General features: G+C 40.7%; 1 protein-coding gene across 1 annotated transcript; it reads left to right on the top strand.

Annotated features, from left to right (window-relative positions):
- Positions 1–1870: 1870 nt before the first annotated feature.
- On the top strand, positions 1871–22515 carry mbtps2 (membrane-bound transcription factor peptidase, site 2). The gene is made up of 11 exons (XM_031297663.2): positions 1871–2176; positions 5209–5357; positions 6062–6200; positions 6900–7003; positions 8244–8371; positions 12692–12810; positions 13740–13920; positions 16986–17086; positions 17686–17884; positions 19424–19499; positions 21345–22515. The coding sequence occupies exons 1-11, from the start codon at positions 2102–2104 to the stop codon at positions 21565–21567; spliced, it is 1494 nt and encodes a 497-aa protein (XP_031153523.1). The 5' UTR covers positions 1871–2101; the 3' UTR covers positions 21568–22515.
- Positions 22516–22908: the final 393 nt, after the last annotated feature.

The raw sequence follows: 22908 nt of genomic DNA on the forward strand, positions 1-22908 counted from the left end.
TTTCTCCTTTTCCTTTTTTTTTATGTATAAGGCACATTAAGCTTTTATCCACGTAAAGAACATATAATTCATTTCAACAGTTTGGATTCTGATGAAGATAATACAAGTTGGATGTATTCCCAGTATCTGCTACATGTGAGTGTTCTTGTATTTTTGTAAGAGTCAGCTTTAAGGTTAGACTTGACCTCAGGGAGTGCAGGGAGGACGCCGTCACTTCTTTAATGAGCTGATTTGCGACTCAGTGTAAGTTTGAGACAGCTCATGTAGGGGTGGATGAGCTGGAGGTTTGCAGCTAGAATCGAGATTAGAATTTAAAACGAGGCATGCAGTGATGATACTCAAGGCTAAATGAATAAATGCAGCCATCTGAATGAAGAGTCAACTGTCTGATGTGTGATTATTTTCATGAGCGATCAGATAATAGTCTGTCACTGCCTACAGTTTGTCCCTCTTGCCCGCAGGCAGCTGTTTAGTTGGCAGTATACAGGAAGTTGGAGACCATATGCACACGAGGGCATCTGTCCTATTCGCCTGTGCCAGCTGCTCATGTTGTTACACAACCACGGTGAAAAGCCACAAATATTCCCTCTCATGGTGAGCATTTGCCTAAGTTACTGATGATGACAAAAAATGACTGGTCAACACTTTTGTAGCATATATGAGGAACAAAACTGTTAGTGTGCAGAGTTAACCTTTAACCCCACATGGCATCAGAAAAAAAGTGACTTCTAAACATTTGTAGTGTGAATAAAACATGAATACTGACAAGCTGGAGGCTCTGTGTCACACTGAATTGTGGCAATATCGATGTGAAATGTATCAACACGCAAGGCTTTGGCCTTATCCACAAGCGGTTTATGTTCCGTTGCTCACATTTATGGCTTAATGAGTCAGACTGGGAGCTTGTTTCCTTTTTTCAAATCTGAGTCAGACCATCACAATTCATTGGTGTCCTTTTACCCTTCTCGCCTTTTGGTAGGATGAAATCCAATTTTTTTTCTTGCTCTGCCTCAGCCAAAGTAGCTCTGCAAACTCTGATCAATTATTCTGTGCTCCATGTTAAGGGCTAGTGCTGCCTTTAGGTTTAATCCTCTTCTTTCTTTCTTTTAAATCAATGCCAAAGTCATCTTTTGTGTGGGCTTTTTTATTTTAGAAAAAAAATACAGCATGACAGCAGGAGGATGAAAAGTAGAAAATCGGCATTTGTGACCCACAAAAATCAATAATGCATTCAAAAGAAACATGAACAGAGAGTATGACGTACAAAACTGTCAAATAAAACACATTGCAAACCCTAACATGAGATTAAATGATGATAAAATACAATAAAATGTACTTGCAAACTTGCAATTTTAAATGCACAGCCAAAGAAGATTCCTCTCTCCACAAAAACATATCGGCTAAATCAACTGAGCTTTCTTGTAGCCTCTTTCATTTAGGAAATGCACTTTGACAATTATATTTTGCATCAAATTCATCATGGAGGGAATAATGCAGAAGAATACAAAATACAGAAAGAACTTTTCCCATTTCAGAATTTCCAAATGATACGATTCTGCCGATTTAATATATTCAAGTCATAATGTTTACATTTCCCACTGCATTGAAGGCAGCATACTTAATATAAAACTGCGACACACTTATATTTGTATTTATAAAATGGGAAAACATAAATGCAAACTGTGATGCACGGCATGTATGGAGAGCGTGGAGTAACAGCGTGTATTTACTTTATCTAACTCCTTAAGAAAATTAATAAATAATAATTAAATCATCCTAGTAAACGTCATTCTTAAAAAAATAGGTTCCTTTTTCCCAGAAGGGAAGTTCTTTAGTTTAACACGTGGTGGCGGTAGTGCTCCGTTTGGTTGATCTTTAAAAAAAAGAAGAAGAAGCGCCACCCGGAAGTTTGTCGCACCGTGCTGATGTTGTTGACGGTGCTTTTCATCTCTCATAACAAACCCTTCTTTCCTTCATACTTGATATGGAATGTTAACGTGTGTATGTAGTGTTAAACATGTGTGACTACGTGGTAAAGAGCAGGCGGACGGAGTGATGGAGTGAAGCTTCACTGTGTCCGCGGAGAGTCCTCTGATGCACCATGATCCCTGTGCCTCTGCTGGTGTGTGTGATGGGAGTCTGGTGTGCTGTCTATCTCGCCGACACACTGCTCAGGGTGAGTATATTCTCTTGTTTTTGCTGTTAAATAAACAGTCAGCTAACATATATAAAGAGTTCAGAGTCCCCCCCCCTCCCCTCTGGACGTAGATTTCGAATGCCCAGCTAACAAAAACCAAACGTGCCATTTAGAGCTGGGCAATATATCGATATTATATCAATATCGTGATATGAGACTAGATATCGTCTTAGATTTTGGATATCGTAATATCGTAATATGGCATAAGTGTTGTCCTTTCCTGGTTGCAGTAAAGTTATGTCATTTTCTGAACTTACCAGACTGTTCTATTATTTGCCTTTACCCACTTAGTCATTATATCCACATTACTGATGATTATTTATAAAAAATCTCATTGTGTAAATATTTTGTGAAAGCACCAATAGTAAACACTACAATATCATTGCGGTATCGATATCGAGGTATTTGGTCAAAAATATCAGGATATTTGATTTTCTCCATATCGCCCAGCCCTAGTGCCATTGCATTACACACTATTGATTATTTATTTAATTATTTATTGATTCATCTTAGCTATTGAACTGATGATTGCATGTCCCCACCATTGCTTTGTTGTTGTTGTTTATGTTCTGTTTTCTGTATCCTCTACGTCTTCAATGTTGTTGGATGTTTGGTGTGGTTTTTACTGTTACTGTTATTTACTGTTGTCTGTGCTTAACTGAAGTGTGGCTCCCTTGAGTGCAAAATAAATTCCCCTCGGAGCAATAAAGGTTTCATTCATTCAAAGATATTAGGTCGTTTCAGTAGCCAGCAGTACTGTTGTTTACAGCCTCACCATGACATGTTGCGTTTTGATGTAGGGCTGTGACTCCCACTTTTTGGCTGGACCAGAGGGTGCAGCCCTAGAACGTCGAAATGCTGTCCCTCTGTCACTGAGTGATGAAGTTCCACCATTTCGCAAAACGTCAAGGCTGCGCCCCCTTTGAGGGGATAGAAAACATAAGATCCATTAGATGTCAATGCAAATTGACATGTTTGGAACATTTAAAGAATGTGTATGTGTTTATTTCTTGTTCAACAAAAGTTTGTTTTATAGACAAGTCTACAATTTATTTTGTGACCTTGCCTGAACCTGAGCTTTGGCCACACCTTAAGGCCCGGACACACAGAGCCGATAATCGGCCGTTGGACAGTCTGGCGAGGTCGGTGACTCGAGTCTGTTCGGTGTGTTCCGTGCCGTCGTCCGTCCGAGGGGCCGTCGTCCTTCATTTTGGCCGATTTGACATGTATAATCGGCGGGGTGGGCACTGCCGGCAGTCAGACTCAAATGACCCATCTGATTGGTAGAGTGATAACCCGGAAACGGGGAGCGGAATGAGCGTGCCTAGAGTCTCTCAAAATCTGCCGAAAATCTTTTAAACTGACCTTTGTTGATCTGAAATGAAGACAGATTCAGCAACTGCACGGCCTATTTCTTGCTTAAAATGTTTTCAGAAACACGTTTCGGTGAACTATTTTAGTACAATATGAGATCGTATTCTGAACAAGCCGCCATGACAGTCTGTCTTTGAATTTCCGGAGAAACCAGACCCACGTGACGCGTTCGTCCAATCAGCTGCCGGTTTTCATTTTTGGGGCGACAATACAGATTAGCGCCGCCTGCTGTTATGGGGACGGCGTTTTTTTTTACCAACTCGGGGAGACTGATCAGTCCAACTGCCTTTTCTGCCGACGGCTGGCCATCTGGTTGGTGTGTAAGCAGCTTTAGTCTACATCAAAGACGTGTCATTTCTGGGATTGTTCAGGCGCCGCCAGAAATCCCGCCGGATGTCCCTAATTTTCGGCTGGATGTCTGTCACCTTCCGCTTTCTTTGTGTCGTCTCTGCAGGGTAAATCCAGACAGCTAGCTAGACTTATCTGTCCAATCTGAGTTTTCTGTTGCACGACGTACACATGTTCCACCAAAACAAGTTCCTTCCTGAGGCCATTTTGCAGAGGCACCGTTGCTCCGTCCGGCGCTATAGCGCTGCCCAAGACAATTGTGATTGGTTTAAAGAAATGCCAATAAAACATAGCATGCTTTTCTCCCATCCCGGAATGCTGTGTGGACTAGCCAGACCCTCCTCCGCAGCGCTGTGGAGGAGGGTCTGGCAATGCGAGACTAGCCATACCTTAATAAATCAAGGTTGATCGCTGTCATGTCCTCTCTGTCTTCCCCCGACTAAGCGGATCAGTGACCCGACATAGTGGCTGGATATTGCTTATTTGGACATACACATTTGATTGAATCACTATCGTTAGGCTAAGCATTGTCTGTAAATAGTCAGCCTTTTATTAAAAGCCAAGTGTTTGATCTATAGGCTGAGATTTAGTTGGAGACGACAGTCTGATGCTGTTATGCTGTATATGTAGCAGCCTCCTACTTAAACTAACATTAGCAATCCATCAGTAACTGTCACCGGCATCATTTAGCGATTTACCACACTGATTTTGAATATTCCCGTTTCTCATGAGCCTCAAATCTCAGTGTGAAAGTCTTGATTAATCCGCTACGCAACAGTTTTCGGCATTTTCCTGTTTCTCTGCATAATGTGACCGTGCAATTCTTTTCCACAAAAGAATGCCGGCATTCCGGTCTGGTCTATAGCTTGGAGACCAAAGACCATTTATCAAGATCTTTTTTTTTTTTTTTTTTTAAAAGGACATGGCAGGGGAACAAATCGGAAAATCTGTGTTTTTGGATGTATTGGTGGTGAAACAAACACCTAACAATTTTATTTTTTGAACTGTAAAATTTCAGCTTTGACGTTGTCCCATTCAGTATACATCTTGGTCACAATTTGTTAACAATCAAATTAAAGGCATCCTCAACAACAATGTGTGTCTATATTAAAAAATGTATATTGACCAATGTATATCATGAACATATATTTTACACTCTCAAATATCAATATTGGTATTGGTGTCAAAAATCAGTCAGGCTCTCGACACAACTTAACACACTGTCAATTCCAGGAATGCATTGAGTTGGGTATTGCACTCTAGATAACTTTTTCCATCGACTCCTGCAGTCGTCCCTGACACATCGGATCAGCTACGAGTCATGGTTGGCGAGTCGAGGGCTGATGTTGTCTCCTTTCCATCTGAGATGGCAGACCACCATGTTCAACCGTCTGTTTGCGTACTGCGCCCGCATCAACCCCCGAGCCCAATACCTGTGGTGAGGACTACTGTTTAATTAATACCTCAAACTGTTCCTGCATTATTTCTGTACTCTCCTCGTTCAGTCTTCCACGTTCCTGCTCTTAAAGTGCTCATATTATCCTCATTTTCAGGTTCATAATTGTATTTAGAGGTTATATCAGAATAGGTTTATGTGGTTTAATTTTCAAAAAACACCATATTTGTGTTGTACTGCACATTGCTGCAGCTCCTCTTTTCACCCTGTGTGTTGAGCTCTCTGTTTTAGCTACAGAGTGAGACATCTCACTTCTGTTCCATCTTTGTTGGGAAAATTTTGGCATACAGAATGATGAAATTACTTAGATATTCAAGAGCACCATTTCCTGAATTATCGTAGGAACAGATGATATCTTTAAGGTTAAAAGGTGTAGACAAAGTTGGTGGGTGGGGATGTGGATCCTAGGAGAAAGAGCCAAACACAATGAGATATGGCATGTAGATATATAGCCTTGGTTGAGGCCTAGATTGAAGCCTACCCAGGTGTCACCCCATTAGCCACTTAGCCCTCCCAAACTGAGCTCCTGCGGGAAGGCCAGTGAAGCCAACAGCAGGCAGAAAAGGGAGGGGTCCTAACAACTTGCGTGCAAGCTTTTATTTTGTTTTCAGATACATTCATCACATTTATAGAGTCCGACCACATTGAAGTTATTGCTTCATTTTTATCAATGTTATCTCTCCCAGGTTCAACAGCGGCCTGGTGTTTGGTGTAGTCGCCATGGTCGGCTCAGTGGTGCTGCTGACGCAGACGCTGCAGCAGACGCTCGCTCAGATGACCACGGACAACCCCCGGATGGGAAGTCAGCAGGCCCTGCAGGTGGTGGTATGTACACACCGAACTGGCTGGAATTGTAAAGCATTGTGTGTCTCTCTCCTGTCTACAGGGTCAGAGATTAACTGGAGTTCAGAGCACAGCTGTCCTTGAAAGGTCATACAGAGCCCGTGGTATTCAAATGAGGGGGCGAAAAATGCCCTCAATTATGAGAAGGGCTCTTATTTAGCATTTTTCTCCTGTTCACTTTTTATTCATTGAGGTGTCAAATATCCGTGCATTAATGTGAGCACAATCCCCAGTGGACCACTGTAGGTGATTCATGGGATGCTATTAGTTGGCCATTTAGAACCGAGTGTTCAGCCTGGGGTAAATGCACCACACAGCCAGCGGAGGAGATAAAATGCAGACCGCACAGAAAACCACAGCTTCAGCAAAACATGAAACATTTAATTTGAAAAGGGAAACAAAAAAGAGTGGGGAGGAATTTATCTCGGTGATACAAGTGGGTTTATTCGCCAAATGTGCAGGGTCGATGTATTACATCATAGTTTAATGATTTATTTTTTCCTACAAAGGAATTTAGATTAGGTATTCAAATACCTATGCAAATCATATCAAAGGGGAAAACCATCCATGACACAAGTAGATTTTTCACTCTGAAGATGACTGGGGGTGTTCGTGTGGTGTTTCTGTATCAGTCACAGTTGTGAGTTGCTTTCCTTTTTTTGGTCTCGGGCGTGTCTTCAGGTCCCTGGTGTCAATCTGCCCACCAGTCAGTTGGCCTACTTCTTCATGGCCCTGCTGCTCAGCGGAGTTATACATGAGCTGGGCCACGCTGTGGCAGCATTGAGGTAAAATGCACGCTTCCATTCTCACACACACACACACACACACACACACACACACACACACACACACACACACACACACACACACACACACACACACACACTTCCATCACACACACGCACGCACACACACACACACACACGCACGCACACACACACTTCCATCACACACACACACACACACACACACACACACTTCCATCACACACACACGCACACTTCCATTACACACGCACTTGCACGCGCACACACACAAACACACACACACACACACACACACACACACACACACACACACACACTCACACACTTCCATAACACACACTGTTACCATGACAACAGGCAGAGTAAGGGGCATCCAATGGCCATTAAGATAGAAAAAATGGGAGGTGACCAATGCAAGTCCACGTAAATGCACAAGGGGGTTAAAGGGTTATTAGATATTTTTGATGTCATTTAAGATGTATAAGTCGAAACATTTTTCAACCAGGGTTTGGTGTGATTCTGTCCCTTATGTTAGTGCTTAACCTGAAACTTTTCCAAATAATAATGATAAATAAAGTTTGAGTCTGAGCATATAGCTGCACATGACTGGACCTTCATCACGTAATGAGTTTTATGCTTAAAGCCCTTGTAGCACCTGAATAATGTGTAAATAAAATGTACACTTAACCTGATCAAAAATGTAATCACACCCAATAATGTAATGAAATGTCCCGACTGATCTTGTAATGACATTTCTTGACATGACACTCACAGTGTTGTACATTTTGTATATCTGCACGCTTTACATTTCCAAGAAATAAAACATACTTTTTTACATTATTACATTATCCGTCAAAATTATTACATCAACAAATAACCTGTCTGAGAGGTATTACATTATCGGTAAAAATATTATTATAAAATCAGTCTGTACATTTTATTACATTATTGGGTTTTATTACATTTTTGATCGGGTTAAGTGCAAGTTTGATTAAATTTTCAGGAAATTATGACATTGTTAGGGGCTACAGCCCCTTAAATTGTGGCTTCAAATCTCTCTATAACATTAAATAGTCATGATTTAATAAGCAACAAAGACGTCTCTAATGTGTAATAACCAAAACCTGCTCTAACTTTGGCAGAAAATAGTGTCTTCATATAGGATCCCATCACTCATAGTAAGAAGATTTCAGGGACTTTATTGTCTTTTTCTCTTTTGGACCTCTTTTAACGTGTAATCTTTTTCTAACCTCGGCAGGGAGCAAGTCCGAGTAAACGGTTTCGGCATCTTTGTGTTTGTGGTGTATCCCGGTGCATTTGTGGACCTCTTCACCACACACCTCAACATCATATCCCCCACTCAGCAGCTCCGCATCTTCTGTGCCGGTAAGACTTTTTTTTCATTCAGAGATGCTTTTAACACTCCTTATGGCAGAGATGATTATTGTGCCAGCTAATGCGATCACAAGCTATTAATCACAATTATTGCAAACATTCTGTTAAATACTCATTTCTGTTTTGCCAGTGAAAGTCGTCCTGAGGTCATTTATTTCTGAACACCAGACAGCTGCCTCACGTCAAATCATTTCACTCTGCAATTAAGGAAATTAGATTTTAATGAATTGATTGGTGGAGCTGGCTGTTATTCACGCATGAATGTGACTGATGCCTCCTACCGGGCCACCGTAGGAGGCACTAAATGGCTGATTATTTTTTTTAGTGCAGTCTGGTCAGGAAGAATGTTGCCAGTTTTGATTAGAAAGCAGTCAAGAAGCAGGTTTAAAGTGGCAGAAAAAATGCACATATGATTCTAAATACTGCAAAAAAATAATACCGTATAAACTCACCAATCAAGGGTTAAAATATCAGGGAGAGAAAAGGGACAGTTCTCTCTTTCTCTGACAAATTTCAGCAACGGTAAATAAGTTAAAACTTGATTACAGAGGTACACATTTAGGGTTTATTTGCTAATGTTTGGGGTTGAGTGTAGTAAAATCCACCCTGACAAGGAACAAATTGCTGCCAGAAATCAAATCAAAAGGCAAAAGTATTTAGTACCACTATAAAAAGTGAATTTTTTATGTTGGACTTTAAACTATATATTCTATATTCTCTATGGTCATTGTGAATTATGTATGCTGTGTGTTTGTTAATTAAGCACAGGTCATGTTTAACGTACTTTAGTGTTTGTTACTTTAGATAATTTGATTGTTCTGAATAATATGTTTCTGAGTGTAATTCATCCAAGTCGAATTGTCTTCATACTAGTACAAACTCGAAGGGCACTCTGAGAGCGCAGACCTCCACTAAGGCCATGCCCTATTTTGCAATGTTAACAAAAGTGAAAAATAATATGTGTATCCGCCCCGTGATTTGGATACGCTCCAAAATCTAATGTGGTCTTCCTTGGCCCCATGCTACACCCTTCCACTAAGTTTCATGAAAATCGGGCCAGAGTAGGTCTAGACCACACTCTATAATTAAGAAAGACCCATCATTTCCAGTAATTCCCCCAAGAGGAAGAAACCTCGAGTGGTGAGGAAAAACTTCCTTTTAGGGAGAAACCTCGGACAGAACCAGGCTCTTGGTGGGGGGTTGTCTGATGGTGCCGGACGGGGGTGTGATAAACAGTGGCAATTATAGTCACAATAAAGATAATGGAACTATGACTAGAAATAATAGTTGTAGTAGTTCATGGCGTTGCAGGGCACTGCAGGGCGTAGCAGGGCGTAGCAGGGCGTAGCAGGACATAGCAGGACATAGCAGGACATAGCAGGGCGTAGCAGGATGTAGCAGGGCGTAGCAGGATGTAGCAGGACATAGCAGGACATAGCAGGGCGTAGCAGGATGTAGCAGGGCACTACTGTTCTACTGTTGTGATTAGTATTTTATACATACATACATACATGCATACATACAAGGTTTATACCAATGTTCCTACAACTGTTGATGATACTGAGCATCAGAGTTCTGTGTAAAAAAACAAACAAAAAAAAAAACACTATAATAATGGAATAATGATCAATTTAGTCCACACAACCTTTACTTTTATTTGAAATGGAAATGCAGTGGTTTTCCTGCAAAAAAAGGGCAATTGATGATTTAGAGACTCTAAACTCCCTACAGATGCTAATGTTTCAGTTTAAATGAGTATTAGGAGCCTGTTAGGAGCCTTTAGAGGGCAGTGAAGAGCTACTGTAAAACCATCTGTACCTTTTTATTAGACACACATTCCTCTAGGCTTTTCTTTTGCTTAATGTGACAAGGAAATAACTCTGGTGGTGACTGCAGGCACCAAACTGAGACGTCCAATCAAGTCGTATGACGAGCCAGAGAGGGAGAGAGAAGGATGCCGTTCCCATCAGGGGAGTAGTGACATAACGACATGCTGGGTTTATTTTCCGGTCTCTCTCTCTTTCTCTCTCTCTCTCTCTCTCTCCACAGCGGCGATCTCTCTGTACGCAGGGGGGCTTCCCTCTCATAACATGTTTATTATTTATTCCTGTAGACATAGGTGGTGCAACTTTAACAATTTGTTTACTGTATAAAGTCAATATGGAAAATGTAAATGCACCCATTAGGCCTGAAATTAAAATCTTATAAAATAATTCTGGGATTTATATATATATTTTTTTTTTTTCAAGAGAAACTAATTTCAGCTACAAATGTCCTCCTTACCAGAGACTTTGTGTAGCATTTTAGCTTGAAGCTGCTGAATGATGGCTTTGCAAGTTTAGTACGTTTCAGGAAATAAGACGTAAACGTTGTGCCTTGACCTCATCAAGCAATGAGACATTTTCTCGTGTGGTTTTGGTAGACTGACTGTGTCTTCTTGCATAATTACGATGGTATGGACGGCTATTTTTAGTGAGCAGTGGTTAGAGTTTTGCCACGACATCCTACAGTCTGAATATGTGGAAAACACGCAAAACGGTTGTTACAACATACAGTATGCAGACTCTAGTATACAACCCTAGTGTTACTGTTGGCTTTTCAGTAGCTTCAGTCTGTAGGGTTCCCTTGATCAGGTTCATAATCTTTCCAATTTTCAAGGCTATATTTGAGAAGCCTTTTGTACTTAAAGTGACTTTATGTAACTTTTAAATGTTTCTGAAACTAATTTTTCATCTGATGATCATAACTGACCTGTACCAGCAAACAAGACTAACAGCAAGAAGAACGCTATCTTTATATCGATTTTATTAATGCCTCTGCCCGGGTCCGATTTTTTCCCCGCAAAGTCGCAAAATGATTTTCGGCAGGTAGACGGCGCTACAGTAACACATTCTGATGGGTCACAGATTTCGGCATAACACCGGAAAAGCCTGTGTTAATGAGTATGCAAGTATAATGTAGCAGGAGATTTCTTTATATAGGCCCAATTGTATTTTAATTTTATTTTAGAAGTTATCTATTGTAGTTATGGCTGAAACTGGGGCAGGGCCATCATAGAAAAGAAGGAAATTAAACGAAGAACAACTAAAAAGTTAAAAGGGAAAGGGAAAGACGACCTGCAAAAACCCGAGTCAATCTCAGTCGGGCTTTCAACAGATGGAAACAATTACGGGATTGTAAATGATTAAAAACCGACCCTGAATTGGCCCTCAGATATGTGATATGTCTATTTCATTCATAAAATAACTTTAGATTGTGCAATGTGGTTGTCAGTAGCCGACATTAAATGACGTCCCCCTTCCCTTTAGCCCAGACGTTTTATTCCTTTAAGTCCGTGTTTGTGTTGACCTACTGTTTTCTTTTCTTTTGTCCCCCTGTACTTGTGTAAAGCGTCCTTGGGTTTCATGAAATGCGCTATATGAATCTAAGTTATTATTACCGTTGGTTGCTACAACAATCTCTTAATGCTTTGGCTCCTGACACAGTGACAGTGATACCCGGTTTAGCTCACGATACATCCAAAGTAGGCTAAGTTACCGTATGCAACACTTGAAATGCAACGATGCATCTGTAATAACGTATTCTCGCTAACTCAGTAACATACAGTGGGCAATAGAGCGGGTGTGGTAAAAACACTACCGCTTTTGTCCAAAGGGGCTGCTGGAATCAACACAAACTCAAAGTTACATATAGCCACTTTAAAGCTATAGTGCGTAGTTTCTGTCTCCCCCATGAGGAATTCTAAGTAATGGCAACAAAACTGTCGGCGCGTCCACATGATACAAGCCTTCCGTGATCGCGCACTTGCCCCCACCCCTCCTCCACGCAGTTGCTAGTAGCCAAGGAGGACACGGAGGATTAAAAAAAACATGATGGACTCTTCAGAAGAGATAATTATCTTCGTTCGAGCTTCTGCGCGGGGAAGTCACCGGACGCCACAATGAGAAATACAGAGAGAGTTGTGTGGAGCCGATAGTCTTAATTAGCTTTGTAGCAACTCATCTGGCAATGGCTTGAAAGTAACGGACATTTACTAGTATCAAAAAGTTAGGCACTAAAGCTTTAAGGATATGTCAAGGATTATAATCTTTCAATAACTGTACTGGTAAGTCCCACCTTAATGCTAAGTAATTAGTGTAACTATTTTTTTGTTTAATACAACCAACTTAATGTTTAAAAAAAGGAATTAAAAAAAAAAATTAATAGTTAATTTCAGATCTTACACATAAAAATAAACTCACCGTAACCCAAACTAAAGGATAAGATAAAACTAAAACTGAAAATTTAAAAGTTTCTGTTTTCTTTCTCTAGGAGTGTGGCACAACTTTGTTCTGTGTGTGGCAGCATTAGCCTTCCTCTTCCTGTTGCCCCTCTTTCTGTTTCCCATGTACTCCACCGGTGGCGGGGCGCTGGTCACCGAGGTTGTGCAGGTCAGTGCCGCAGGTTCTTTTTAATGTGTGAGTCAACGTTTTATTAACTTCTGTCTAAATATTGAATCTCTGTGAGGAACATTTTTATTTTCAGATTGACCTTTTGTGCAACAAAAAGTAATAACTGGGGCTGTCAAACGATTCATTTTTTCTTAATCGCGATTCATCGCATGTTTTGTCACATGATTAAAATTCTATTATTTTGCATTTCAGAACTGTTTTTAAGTACATATCAACAATGGAAAGCAATTCTTACCAGTGTATCTTGACTGGGAATCAAATTAATGCAAAGAAAGTAACTTTATGAACTTGACTTTAATATTTGTATTTGTTTATTATTTATTTATTTATTTACTGTAAACAAAAGAAGTGAGGAAGTATGGCAGCTTGATGATAAGTGAAGGTGTGGCAAAGGGTCAAAATAGTAGCCTGTTAGGCACGACGTGAAGCCGAGTGAGGTGTAAAATAAATTAATAAATGGCGGCATGCGATTTAAAAAAATAAATAAATAACGCGTTATGCTTGGCCCATAATCGCATCGTGATTAACGCGTTAATGCTGACAGCCCTAGTAATAATCATTACTTGTTTGTCAGTATAAAAGTCACTGCTTCACTATAGCATGTTTTCCAATGTCGCAGTAATTAATAACCTTGATTTATGTGGGCAAAGTTGGCATGAATTATTTGTTGCATCATTGCCCCCTGCACATTCATATGGTCAGTCATTCACACAGCCACAGTTGGCTGCTCAAGAAGTTTGCTTTATATCTCAAAGACTCATCGTAGTTGGCAAGTGAAAGTGCATTTGTCAATCCCTTCTCCGACCTGGATCTGCCAAACTTTTGCAAGACCAATACCAAAAACACCATAAATCTGTACTTGTGTGAACTTTCGCCAATTTGTATATCTGCCTGTGTCTTTCGAACAGGGCTCTGCGGCTGACGGTCCCAGGGGTCTGTCAGTCGGGGACATAGTGAGCGGGCTGGAGGACTGTCCGGTCAGGGGAGTGGATGACTGGAGCAGCTGCTTGTCTCGCATTTCTCTCACCCCACAGACTGGATACTGTGTCCCCAGCGCCAGCCTGCAGCCCAGCTGGGCCCACGGGCGAGGTGAGTGTGCTGTTTGTACAATGAGGGCACCCAAAGGTTCTGTCAAAGTAAAACAAGTGTGATTTACAGAGTAGGGATGTCACGAGAGACCGTGTACGTCGGTATCAAGCCGCTACCAAAAATTCTGAAAACGTGACTGCGCTCGGTTATTCTACAGTAACGCAGGTACCGGGGGACGCAATTCTTCCGAACCTGACGGGGGCAGTAACGACATACTGTAAGTTTTCTTGTCTGCCGCTAAATGCTGGAGAAGAAGAAGAACACCAGTCAGCCTCTGGCTTTACCGTAACATTACATCTATAGCAGGGGTGGCGAACCTGTGGCTCTTGAGCCGTATGCGGCTCTTTGCCTGCTCCTGTGAGGCTCTTACTGTGTGGCTGGGGGCTGTGTCATTGGTTGATTGTTGTTTTTAACTTTTCTGAAACATACAGTATTTCAGATAAGTAAAAAAACACATTTGAATGCATCTGCCAATACTGCCAATACATTTGCCAGTTATTTAAAAATGGAAAATAATGCAGCAGTTTTGAGGACAGATTCTGCAACCTGAGGAAAAACAGCGGCCACAGATCACCTTCCTCGTTAACCCTTTCACTGCTGAATCCGACTGTTTGAAAGCCCCTTTAGTGACAAATGATTGAGAGAGTTGCTTCGAGAGGCCACAGCCGAGTTCAAGCAAGACCTGAAAAGGACTGTGGATAACAAAGACTGTCAGGTTTCCCACCTGTCAATCTAAGTGAGAAAAAAAACTATGAAAACTGCTATGTATTATGACTGTCATCAGATCTGGAAGACACTGTTGCTGTTGTAGTGTGGATGTGCCTGTGTTGTGTGGCTTTTTGCTATGGTGCGTTTTTTTTTTGTGGCTCTTTATACCTAACTGGTTGGCTACCCCTGATCTATAGCAACGGCTTTCCCGAATGCACCATGCAAACCGAAAGTAGAGTTTCTCTCTGCCGTTCTCTGTCACAGCCTAACGTTAGCTCCGATAGCTGACATTAGCTTACTTTAGCACTTGTTTTAACAGACCTTGTTTTTTTGGGGGGTTTTTTACACACCGTGGTATCGACTTCGGTATCGAGTATTGTGTACTTTTGGTGGTATCGGTAGCATCTACTAGATTTTTGGTATGGTGACATCCCCACTAGAGAGTCAGCGATGTGCATCTGGAATAAAGACTTATTCACTGTTTTTGATTTTAATCCGTTCATGAATTGATACATTTCAAAACTTTCAATTTTCTAATTTTATGAATTAAATAACAACTGCCTGTAAAACAATTCAACCAAATAATTTTTCTCCTGCTTTAACATGTACTTTTGTTGTATTTTGTGATCAGCTCAGAGTGCCGCCTGAATATGGAATCAGGTCGAACCCACAGAGCAGCAGCGGGAGCTGTAAGCCAGAGTCATGTGTGAGCTCAAGAGTTCAACAGCTGGCCAATCAGAGCGCCTGTTGCTTCTCTGTGGTTTATAACTATTCCAGTGGCCGACTTTATAATTATTATTTTCTTTTAAATCACAAAACCATAATTTCATCTACAGCTGCAATGATATATTGATTAGTCAATCGACAGAACATTGATCGGCAACTGTTTTGATCATCAATTCATCGTTTGAGTCATTTTTGCTTTTCAGCTTTCACAGACGGGAGGATTTTCTGTTTTTCTTTCATATGTAACAGTCAATTGAATGTCCTTAGGTTTTGGTTGGTTTGTCGGACAAAACAAGCCAATTGAAGGCACCTTTTTACATTTTCTTTAACATTTTATACACCAAACAATTAATCATAATAATATGTTGCTGATTAGTCAGTGTTACGCCCCAGTCTAGGGGTGCCTAGGACGCAACACAAAAAGGCCCCATCTTCCCCGTCTCCCAAGTAGCCACAAACAATTAGGAGGTTAGGTATCAACAAACTTATTTATTTTACAGAGAACGAAACAATATATACATAACATATGTTCGTTTAAGGCTTCAGGGTGGCCTACCACCAAAATAACAAACAAAACAATTCTGACTGGGAGATAAGACTAACCTAACAAACAAAAGGGCAAAACAAATTACAAAAGACTTACCTCCCTAACTAACAAAAACAGGAGAAAACAAGATTGGAGGTCCACCCTTACTAAACAAACCAAAAACAATATCTAATCTAAAGCAACGTTACACAAAGCAAAAGCGTGGCCGGTTGGGAGATGAGGAGGACGAGGAATGCCTGCTGCCCACCGATGGCCGCCATCTTGGCTCCTTATATCTGGGTGGCTTCCCCAGCTGCAGCCAATCACAGGGTCGGGCCTGAACTTCTCCACCAATCCTCCTTCGGCTATGGCACACCCCAATTTGCATATAAAATTGGAAACAACAGAAGAAACAACACAGGGCACGCAGCAGACTAAAGAACAATATGACCACAGTCATAACAGTCAGTAATGAAAATGACTTAACGAGTTAACTTAATGAGTTAACTGCAGCCCTAATTTCATTTCAACCAAACGGTAGAATTAAAGACAACCTTTTCCATCTTCCCTCCATCCTTCCATCAAATAAAACTTCAAACTTCCCCACAGCAAGAGCTAAATTTAAATCCTGTGACTATCTTCAACTTTTTTTAATCTACAGTACTTCTCTGTTATTTTGGTGATGTTAAAAAATAATACTCTAAGATCAAGAGTAGAATTCTTGTGACGTGAGCATCGCAAGATGGTGTCTTTCTGCTCCTAGTTACTGAAACATGCTTTCTTCCCCGATGCGTTTTGCTGCACATTGTATTAATGTGCATATGAATATGTAAACAGTGGAGTTAGTTTGTGTGAGTACACAGCGAGAGCTCCTGGTGACGTGTAAGGAGTCAGCGTGATAATCTCAGTAATGTCACACAGTGTGTGATACTCTGTCCTTGTCTAATCATCTCCTGCGAGTAGATTTATCAACTGAGTCCAAAAAAAAAAAAAAAAAAAAAAGGAACAAGAAAACCTCAGTGACATCCATCTTTAGTTTTCAGCCTGACGCACAAATCTAATCAGTCTCTCTCCTCCATTTATCTCATTTTCCGTTCTCTTCTAGCTTTCAAGCGCTTGGATGGAACGATGGACTGCTGCAGCAACAACAGCCTGACAGACCTCTGTTTCTCTTACATGAAACCACAGGGCAAGAACAGCAGAGAGGTGAGACACACACACACACACACACACACACACACACACACACACACATATATACACACACACACACACACACACACAGAGGCAGGGACTTTTTGTGACTGCTTTATCATGTGTTAAAGGGTTTCCAACTAGACAGTCATGTATATTTATATGTCTTCCTTTATTCAATTCAGTTCCTTTTTTTCCCATTTTGTGCCATTTTGTTTACAGTTACGTAAGTTTAATGCGCAAATAAGGAACAATTATGAAAATACAAAAAAACACATTTCAACATTGTAGTAGTAAAAGATAAAAATATAATCTTAATACTAGAGGAAAATACAACTTGTGTCCTATTAGATTTCTTGTTGATTTACTTTTGCTTTGCTAATGATAGTGTACTTCCTGCATAATATCACACATTTTGTGCAACCCTGACCTGTTTTCATAAGAGAACCACTTTCATAGATGAGCATAACAAAGGAGACATTAAAAGTGGTCGATTAAAACAAGATAGCAAGCCAACATCAGAAAAGTTTCTAACAATAAACTGCTTCCTGTGCATTCCTACTGCTTCTCTTATACCTGTACTTTCTGTGATCCTGTTCCTGTGGCTGCAGTACGCCTGCATGCCGGTGCGTAAGATGGTGACGGGGACACGAGTGTGTCGTACCAACGGCGACTGCGCCGCACACTCCCACGCCGCCAGCATATGCGTCACTCCGTCTCTGGAGAACCAGACCCGCTTCATCCGTGTCACACACCCGCCCAACACACACATGCTGTTTGTGGGCTATCCGCCGCACCTTCAGTACGCTGGTACGTTACACAATGTTGTGCTGCTTCGTTCACCTCCCGCTTCCTGTTTATTTTACAAAATGTTGGAAATGATTAGCTCAAGTAGAAGCATATCAAACATTTAGAAATGTGATAAAAGTATCTTAGGCCTCAAAGGGATAGTTTGGATTTTTTTGAAGTCGGGTTGTGTGACCAGTGTTGCCAACTGAGCTACTTTGTCGCTACAAGCATCTAGCAATGTCCTGCTGTGGATGGGGGCAGCAGCTAAACGTGTTTTAGCCCAGGGACCATCTAAAACAAATGAATATCAGTTTAAGTGTATGTTGTATTTACAATATTTTCAAAGTTTTACCTAGCCGTCAGACAGCCCTGTTAAGTTTAACCGATCTAAGCAGCGTTAGACTTGTTATAGCGTACACTTATTCCGACTAAGCTGTTTCCATGGCTAATGAAAGTGAATATTCCACTAATATTCCCGTTTACATGTAGCTGTGCAAAATAAATTTCAAAGTTTTCCAGCGGTGGTGGACTTTGGACCGTGTGAACACAGCCTCCTTCTTTTCATTCCTTCAACCAACTTCTTGAAAAGGTCAGCGCAGCCATGTGTGCGCATATCCAAAAACCTGTTGATATCCAAGTCTTTGATAATGTTTAAAAGTAGCTGTGTTTCTCCTTCTTATCGGGTCTGCAGCTCTGCAAACTGTTGGCTGGTTGGTTTGTGTACAGAAACCATAGCAACGCACAGAGCTGACCATGAGCCGTAAACGGGCAAGAGGCCGTAAACTGCTGTAAAAACCCCGATTGAGACACGTATTCCAAATGTGCTGTATACATGTTCAAAGAAAGCCTCTAAAACCAGAATAATACCAGAATATCCCACGTCTTTATCGGAAAATGCTATATTCAGAAAAAGGCCTTATTTGGAATATCCAACTAGAATATAATAATAATAATAATATGTTTATTTGATATTGCACCTTTTACAGACAAAGTGCTACACATGATAAACATTTGTAAAAATACAGTTGGATCCAACAGAATATGCTGTTTACATGACCTGTGTCAAATTTTGGAATATTATCATATTCAGAATAATAGTGGAATATTGGTGTGCATGTAAACAGACTCACTGACTATGGATAAGTACCTCATACAACCCCACTTCTAAAAATGTAACTATCCCTTTAATTTTTTATAGTCTTATCTTAAAAGTTACAAATGATATTTACACTTATTTGTAAATATTACAGCAGAAAGTTCTTGTAATTTCAGTGTAGGAGTTGCAACAAGATACTTTTTTGATGAGTCCCACCCTAGAAGGAGGCATGAGCTCGTATCTGTAATTATTCATATAATTGATGTTTACAGTGTTACAGTGTTGAGCTGACTCTCTTTAAGTGATGTACAATAAATGTGCAGGGGCTTGTTGTCTTGTCTGCTGCTATTTAAGATATAAATGTGTTGACTAGATCAAACCTTTTCTGTAATGATGTGTTTGTACAAATGCCTGCCGGGGGACTTTACCCCCCCCCCCCCCCCCTGTGTTTTTGTCTTTCCCAGTGAGTCTGACCAACTTTTTGCCCCGCTTTGGTTTCCTCCACCTGGATCTTCCTGTTTTCTTGGAGACCTTCTGCAAGTATCCTTTCATGTTTAAAGGACAGATGAGTCGTAAGTAGATGATGGATGTATGAGGAGCTTATTACTCAAAATTTAAACAAATGATGTTACTTTTAAAAGGATACAAGGGTGATATCAGTCCTTGGTGGACAAAGCACCATCTGTTCTCTCTAAATGATAAACGCTTACATTCTCATTATGATTCTGACTTGCCTCTGAACATTCAATCTGTTATTTTGAAATAAAAGTCCCATTTTTGCTTTAACATCTTATCATTTTGCTCTACAGTCGAGAGGTCTGATGAACTTTTCTGATTGCAGTTCTGCCGCATCGCGTTTGTGTCACTTGCTGTTTTAATTAGTGCTGTCAAACGATTAAAATATTTAATTGCATTAATGTCATAGTTAACTATCTATTCTAAATGTCCCTTGATTTCTTTTTGCCCCATTATTTTTTTTTTTTTCTCATTTTAATGCTATGATATCAGCTAGACCCTCGTCCTCCACAACGTTAACATGCCTACATGCAGTAGCCACCCATTTAGCTATGGCTGCACTAAGTTTGTTCTTAGTTGTGGTATCCATGTGCTTCTGTCTGAAGCATAGACTGTTAATATTAATATACAGTCTATGGTCTGAAGTCATCCATTGTCGCCTGGCTTTGACGAGGGGGCATCAGCTGTGTTCTTGGCCATCAAGTGGTATTTCAGACTGGACGTGCTGCGATGATAGCTCAGTTCACAACGACAAAACACACAGATCACTTTGGTCTTGTCAATGGAACCATTTGGCAACTTTTTAAAAGTAAACTTTCCATTCAGAATCTTATTGGCATCCATTTCAGTGTCTTGCGCTTGCCATCCACTCAAAACGTAACGTTAGCCTACTACTCTTTCTAAGTGTGTGTGGCGTGCCTGTTGTTTTGTTTCCGGTCTAGCTAGATCCGGTGTGGTGTTGTAGTTTTTCTAACGTTACTAGTTGTTGCAACAGCATGTGAAAAAACCAACAAAGTTTGCCAGGCCAAAAAGAAAGTTAATCTCGCGATAAAAAAATTGACGGCGTTAAAACGGGTTTGCGTTAACGCCATTAATAACGCGTTTAACTGACAGCACTAGTTTTAATATGCATTTCCTTTCGTTGTGTCTTGTGGGACTGTTGATTTTAAAAAGAGAATCTAAAGTTAGCTAATATAAGCTACGTATCATACCAGACCAAGTAAAGCTGTAGCAGCAAAGCCTATTGAACTGCATTATATTGTCAATGCATGCAACTTATGTGTAAGAGGAAGAACAAGGTATTTCTTCTTTCAAAAGTTACATCTTGTGTAGTTGTAGTTGTTTAAAGGCACACTTTTTTGTTTTTGTGTAAGCACCCAGTGGCCCCCTAATACATCCCAGTCTACTGGTGATGTTTGGAAAGTCAACACTGTTCACCAATCAGCCAGTGACTGCTGCAGTTATCTGTACACCAGCTCTTTGTCTATGAACACAATTTATTGTTTTCTTTGATTATTTATATTTCTAACGCTCTTTACTGTGAAAATCTATCGCTGTAGATCATTTAACACGACTAATATACCATTTAGCTTTAGAGCTGCTGTAACTTGATTTTCTCACTTTTATTATACGTCTTTGTAGTCACCTCCTGCGACTCAGCTGTTTGTAATATTCAGCATTATTATAGTAATCCACAAGGGAGACATCAGTGGGAAACAATCTCACCACTTGGATGATTTAGTTGTTTTTTTAAACCAGCATGGAGTAGAAGTTTTAAAGTGTGTGTGTGTGACTGTGTGTGTATTTAATATTAAGAATAAACTTAATTAATACAGTAGTATTGTCCTCCTTAACCCTCCTGTTCCTCAGATATGTGGTGTCTCTCTCTGGTGCGTTAGCAGTAGTAAACTCCGTGCCGTGCTTCGCGCTCGACGGTCAGTGGATGCTGAACGCCCTGCTGGAGGCCACGCTGGTAACCGTGGTAACGGACCGTCAAAAGCGCGAGCTGATCGGTTTCTTCCTGCTGCTTGCGGGCAGCGCCCTGCTGGCAGCCAACGTGGCACTGGGCCTGTGGATGGTCACGGCGCGGTAGCCACAGCGGTGAGCTTCCCTGGCAAGACAAAGAACCAAATGAATAAATCCCCGCGTGGACCGAGAGTTGTTCTCTCAGGTTGTGTTTGACACGTGTGGACCATTAAAACTGTGAACATACAGGGAACAGACTGCATTAGCCAGCAGTGCTGTCCAATTTCAGGAGACTGTTGAGCATTATTCTGCCTTTAAGGCTTTACTGGACCACCAGGGAAAACAATAACACCTTTTTCCACCGTGTTGCCGCATACTTAAAAAAAGCACATGTACAAATAAATGATGCACTTGCCGTAAAGCACTGTCCTATGTGACTGTTTACAAAGACTGCACAATCTTTCCGATTGTTAATATCTGTGTGAAGTTTAAGAGAAAAACCGTCTTGGGTTTTTCAAGGGCTTGATTCCAAAACGCCATATGTTCCTGTTGACACACTGTTTGACTCAATCTCAATGTGCTGCAGAGAGGTGCCCAATGCCCATGGAAGTTAAGTTGATCAGAGAAGATAAGATTAAAAAAAAATAGAAGAAGTTTAAAACGCCTTCCATTTATTGGCAAATGCATGGCAATACCTTGAATTTCTACTACATATCACTGGTGGAATAAATGTACTAGCTAATATTCATGTGACAGTGTATTTCAATGGAACTCGGCTCATCACAAGTGTGTACATGAATTAATGAATGAGGATGATGACTACTACAACATTTTGTAACATTCAACAAATGTTTAAAGGCTTGTATCCCATTTGCTCTGAAACCCATTTGCTCTGTTAAGTGTCTTTCTTTTCCTCGGCCACTGTAGTGGGGAAAATGAATTTGTCCGTGAACCTTATCCCTCTTTTTTTCTCAAAGTTTGTTTCACTTTTACTCTCTTGGCTGCTCACCGTCTGCCATCCGGTTGTGAAAGTTGATTTATTAAACTTGTGGAATAAAAGACTGCTTTTATTTAAGTACTGCCTTCTAAACTGTTTAATAGGTCAGTTTAAGTGTATGCTGTATTTACAATATTTTCGTGTTCCAACAAAATTGAATGATTTTGTTGGTTTTGTATCACTCTCCTCAACATGCAGGTAGCCCGATGTTCCTCTCGGGAGACTGCACCTTTCGAATTTCATACACGGCATATCTGCTCATTGTCTTCAAGCAGAAAGCCACAAGCTACACTTTTAGTAACAGCTCCAGACCACAGTGTTTCTTTAGTGTTTTCAGAGAGTCATGCAGTGATTACGCTTCCTGAGTGTGTGAGCGTGAGAGATGGCACATTATAATTTGGAAGGGTGTTTCCTACAGACATATAAATACTGAACGGCCTTCAGCTTAGCCACAGAGGTGTGTTTACAGAC

The sequence above is a fragment of the Sander lucioperca genome, chromosome 23 (assembly GCF_008315115.2).
Source record: "Sander lucioperca isolate FBNREF2018 chromosome 23, SLUC_FBN_1.2, whole genome shotgun sequence".
NCBI classification, from domain to species: domain Eukaryota; kingdom Metazoa; phylum Chordata; class Actinopteri; order Perciformes; family Percidae; genus Sander; species Sander lucioperca.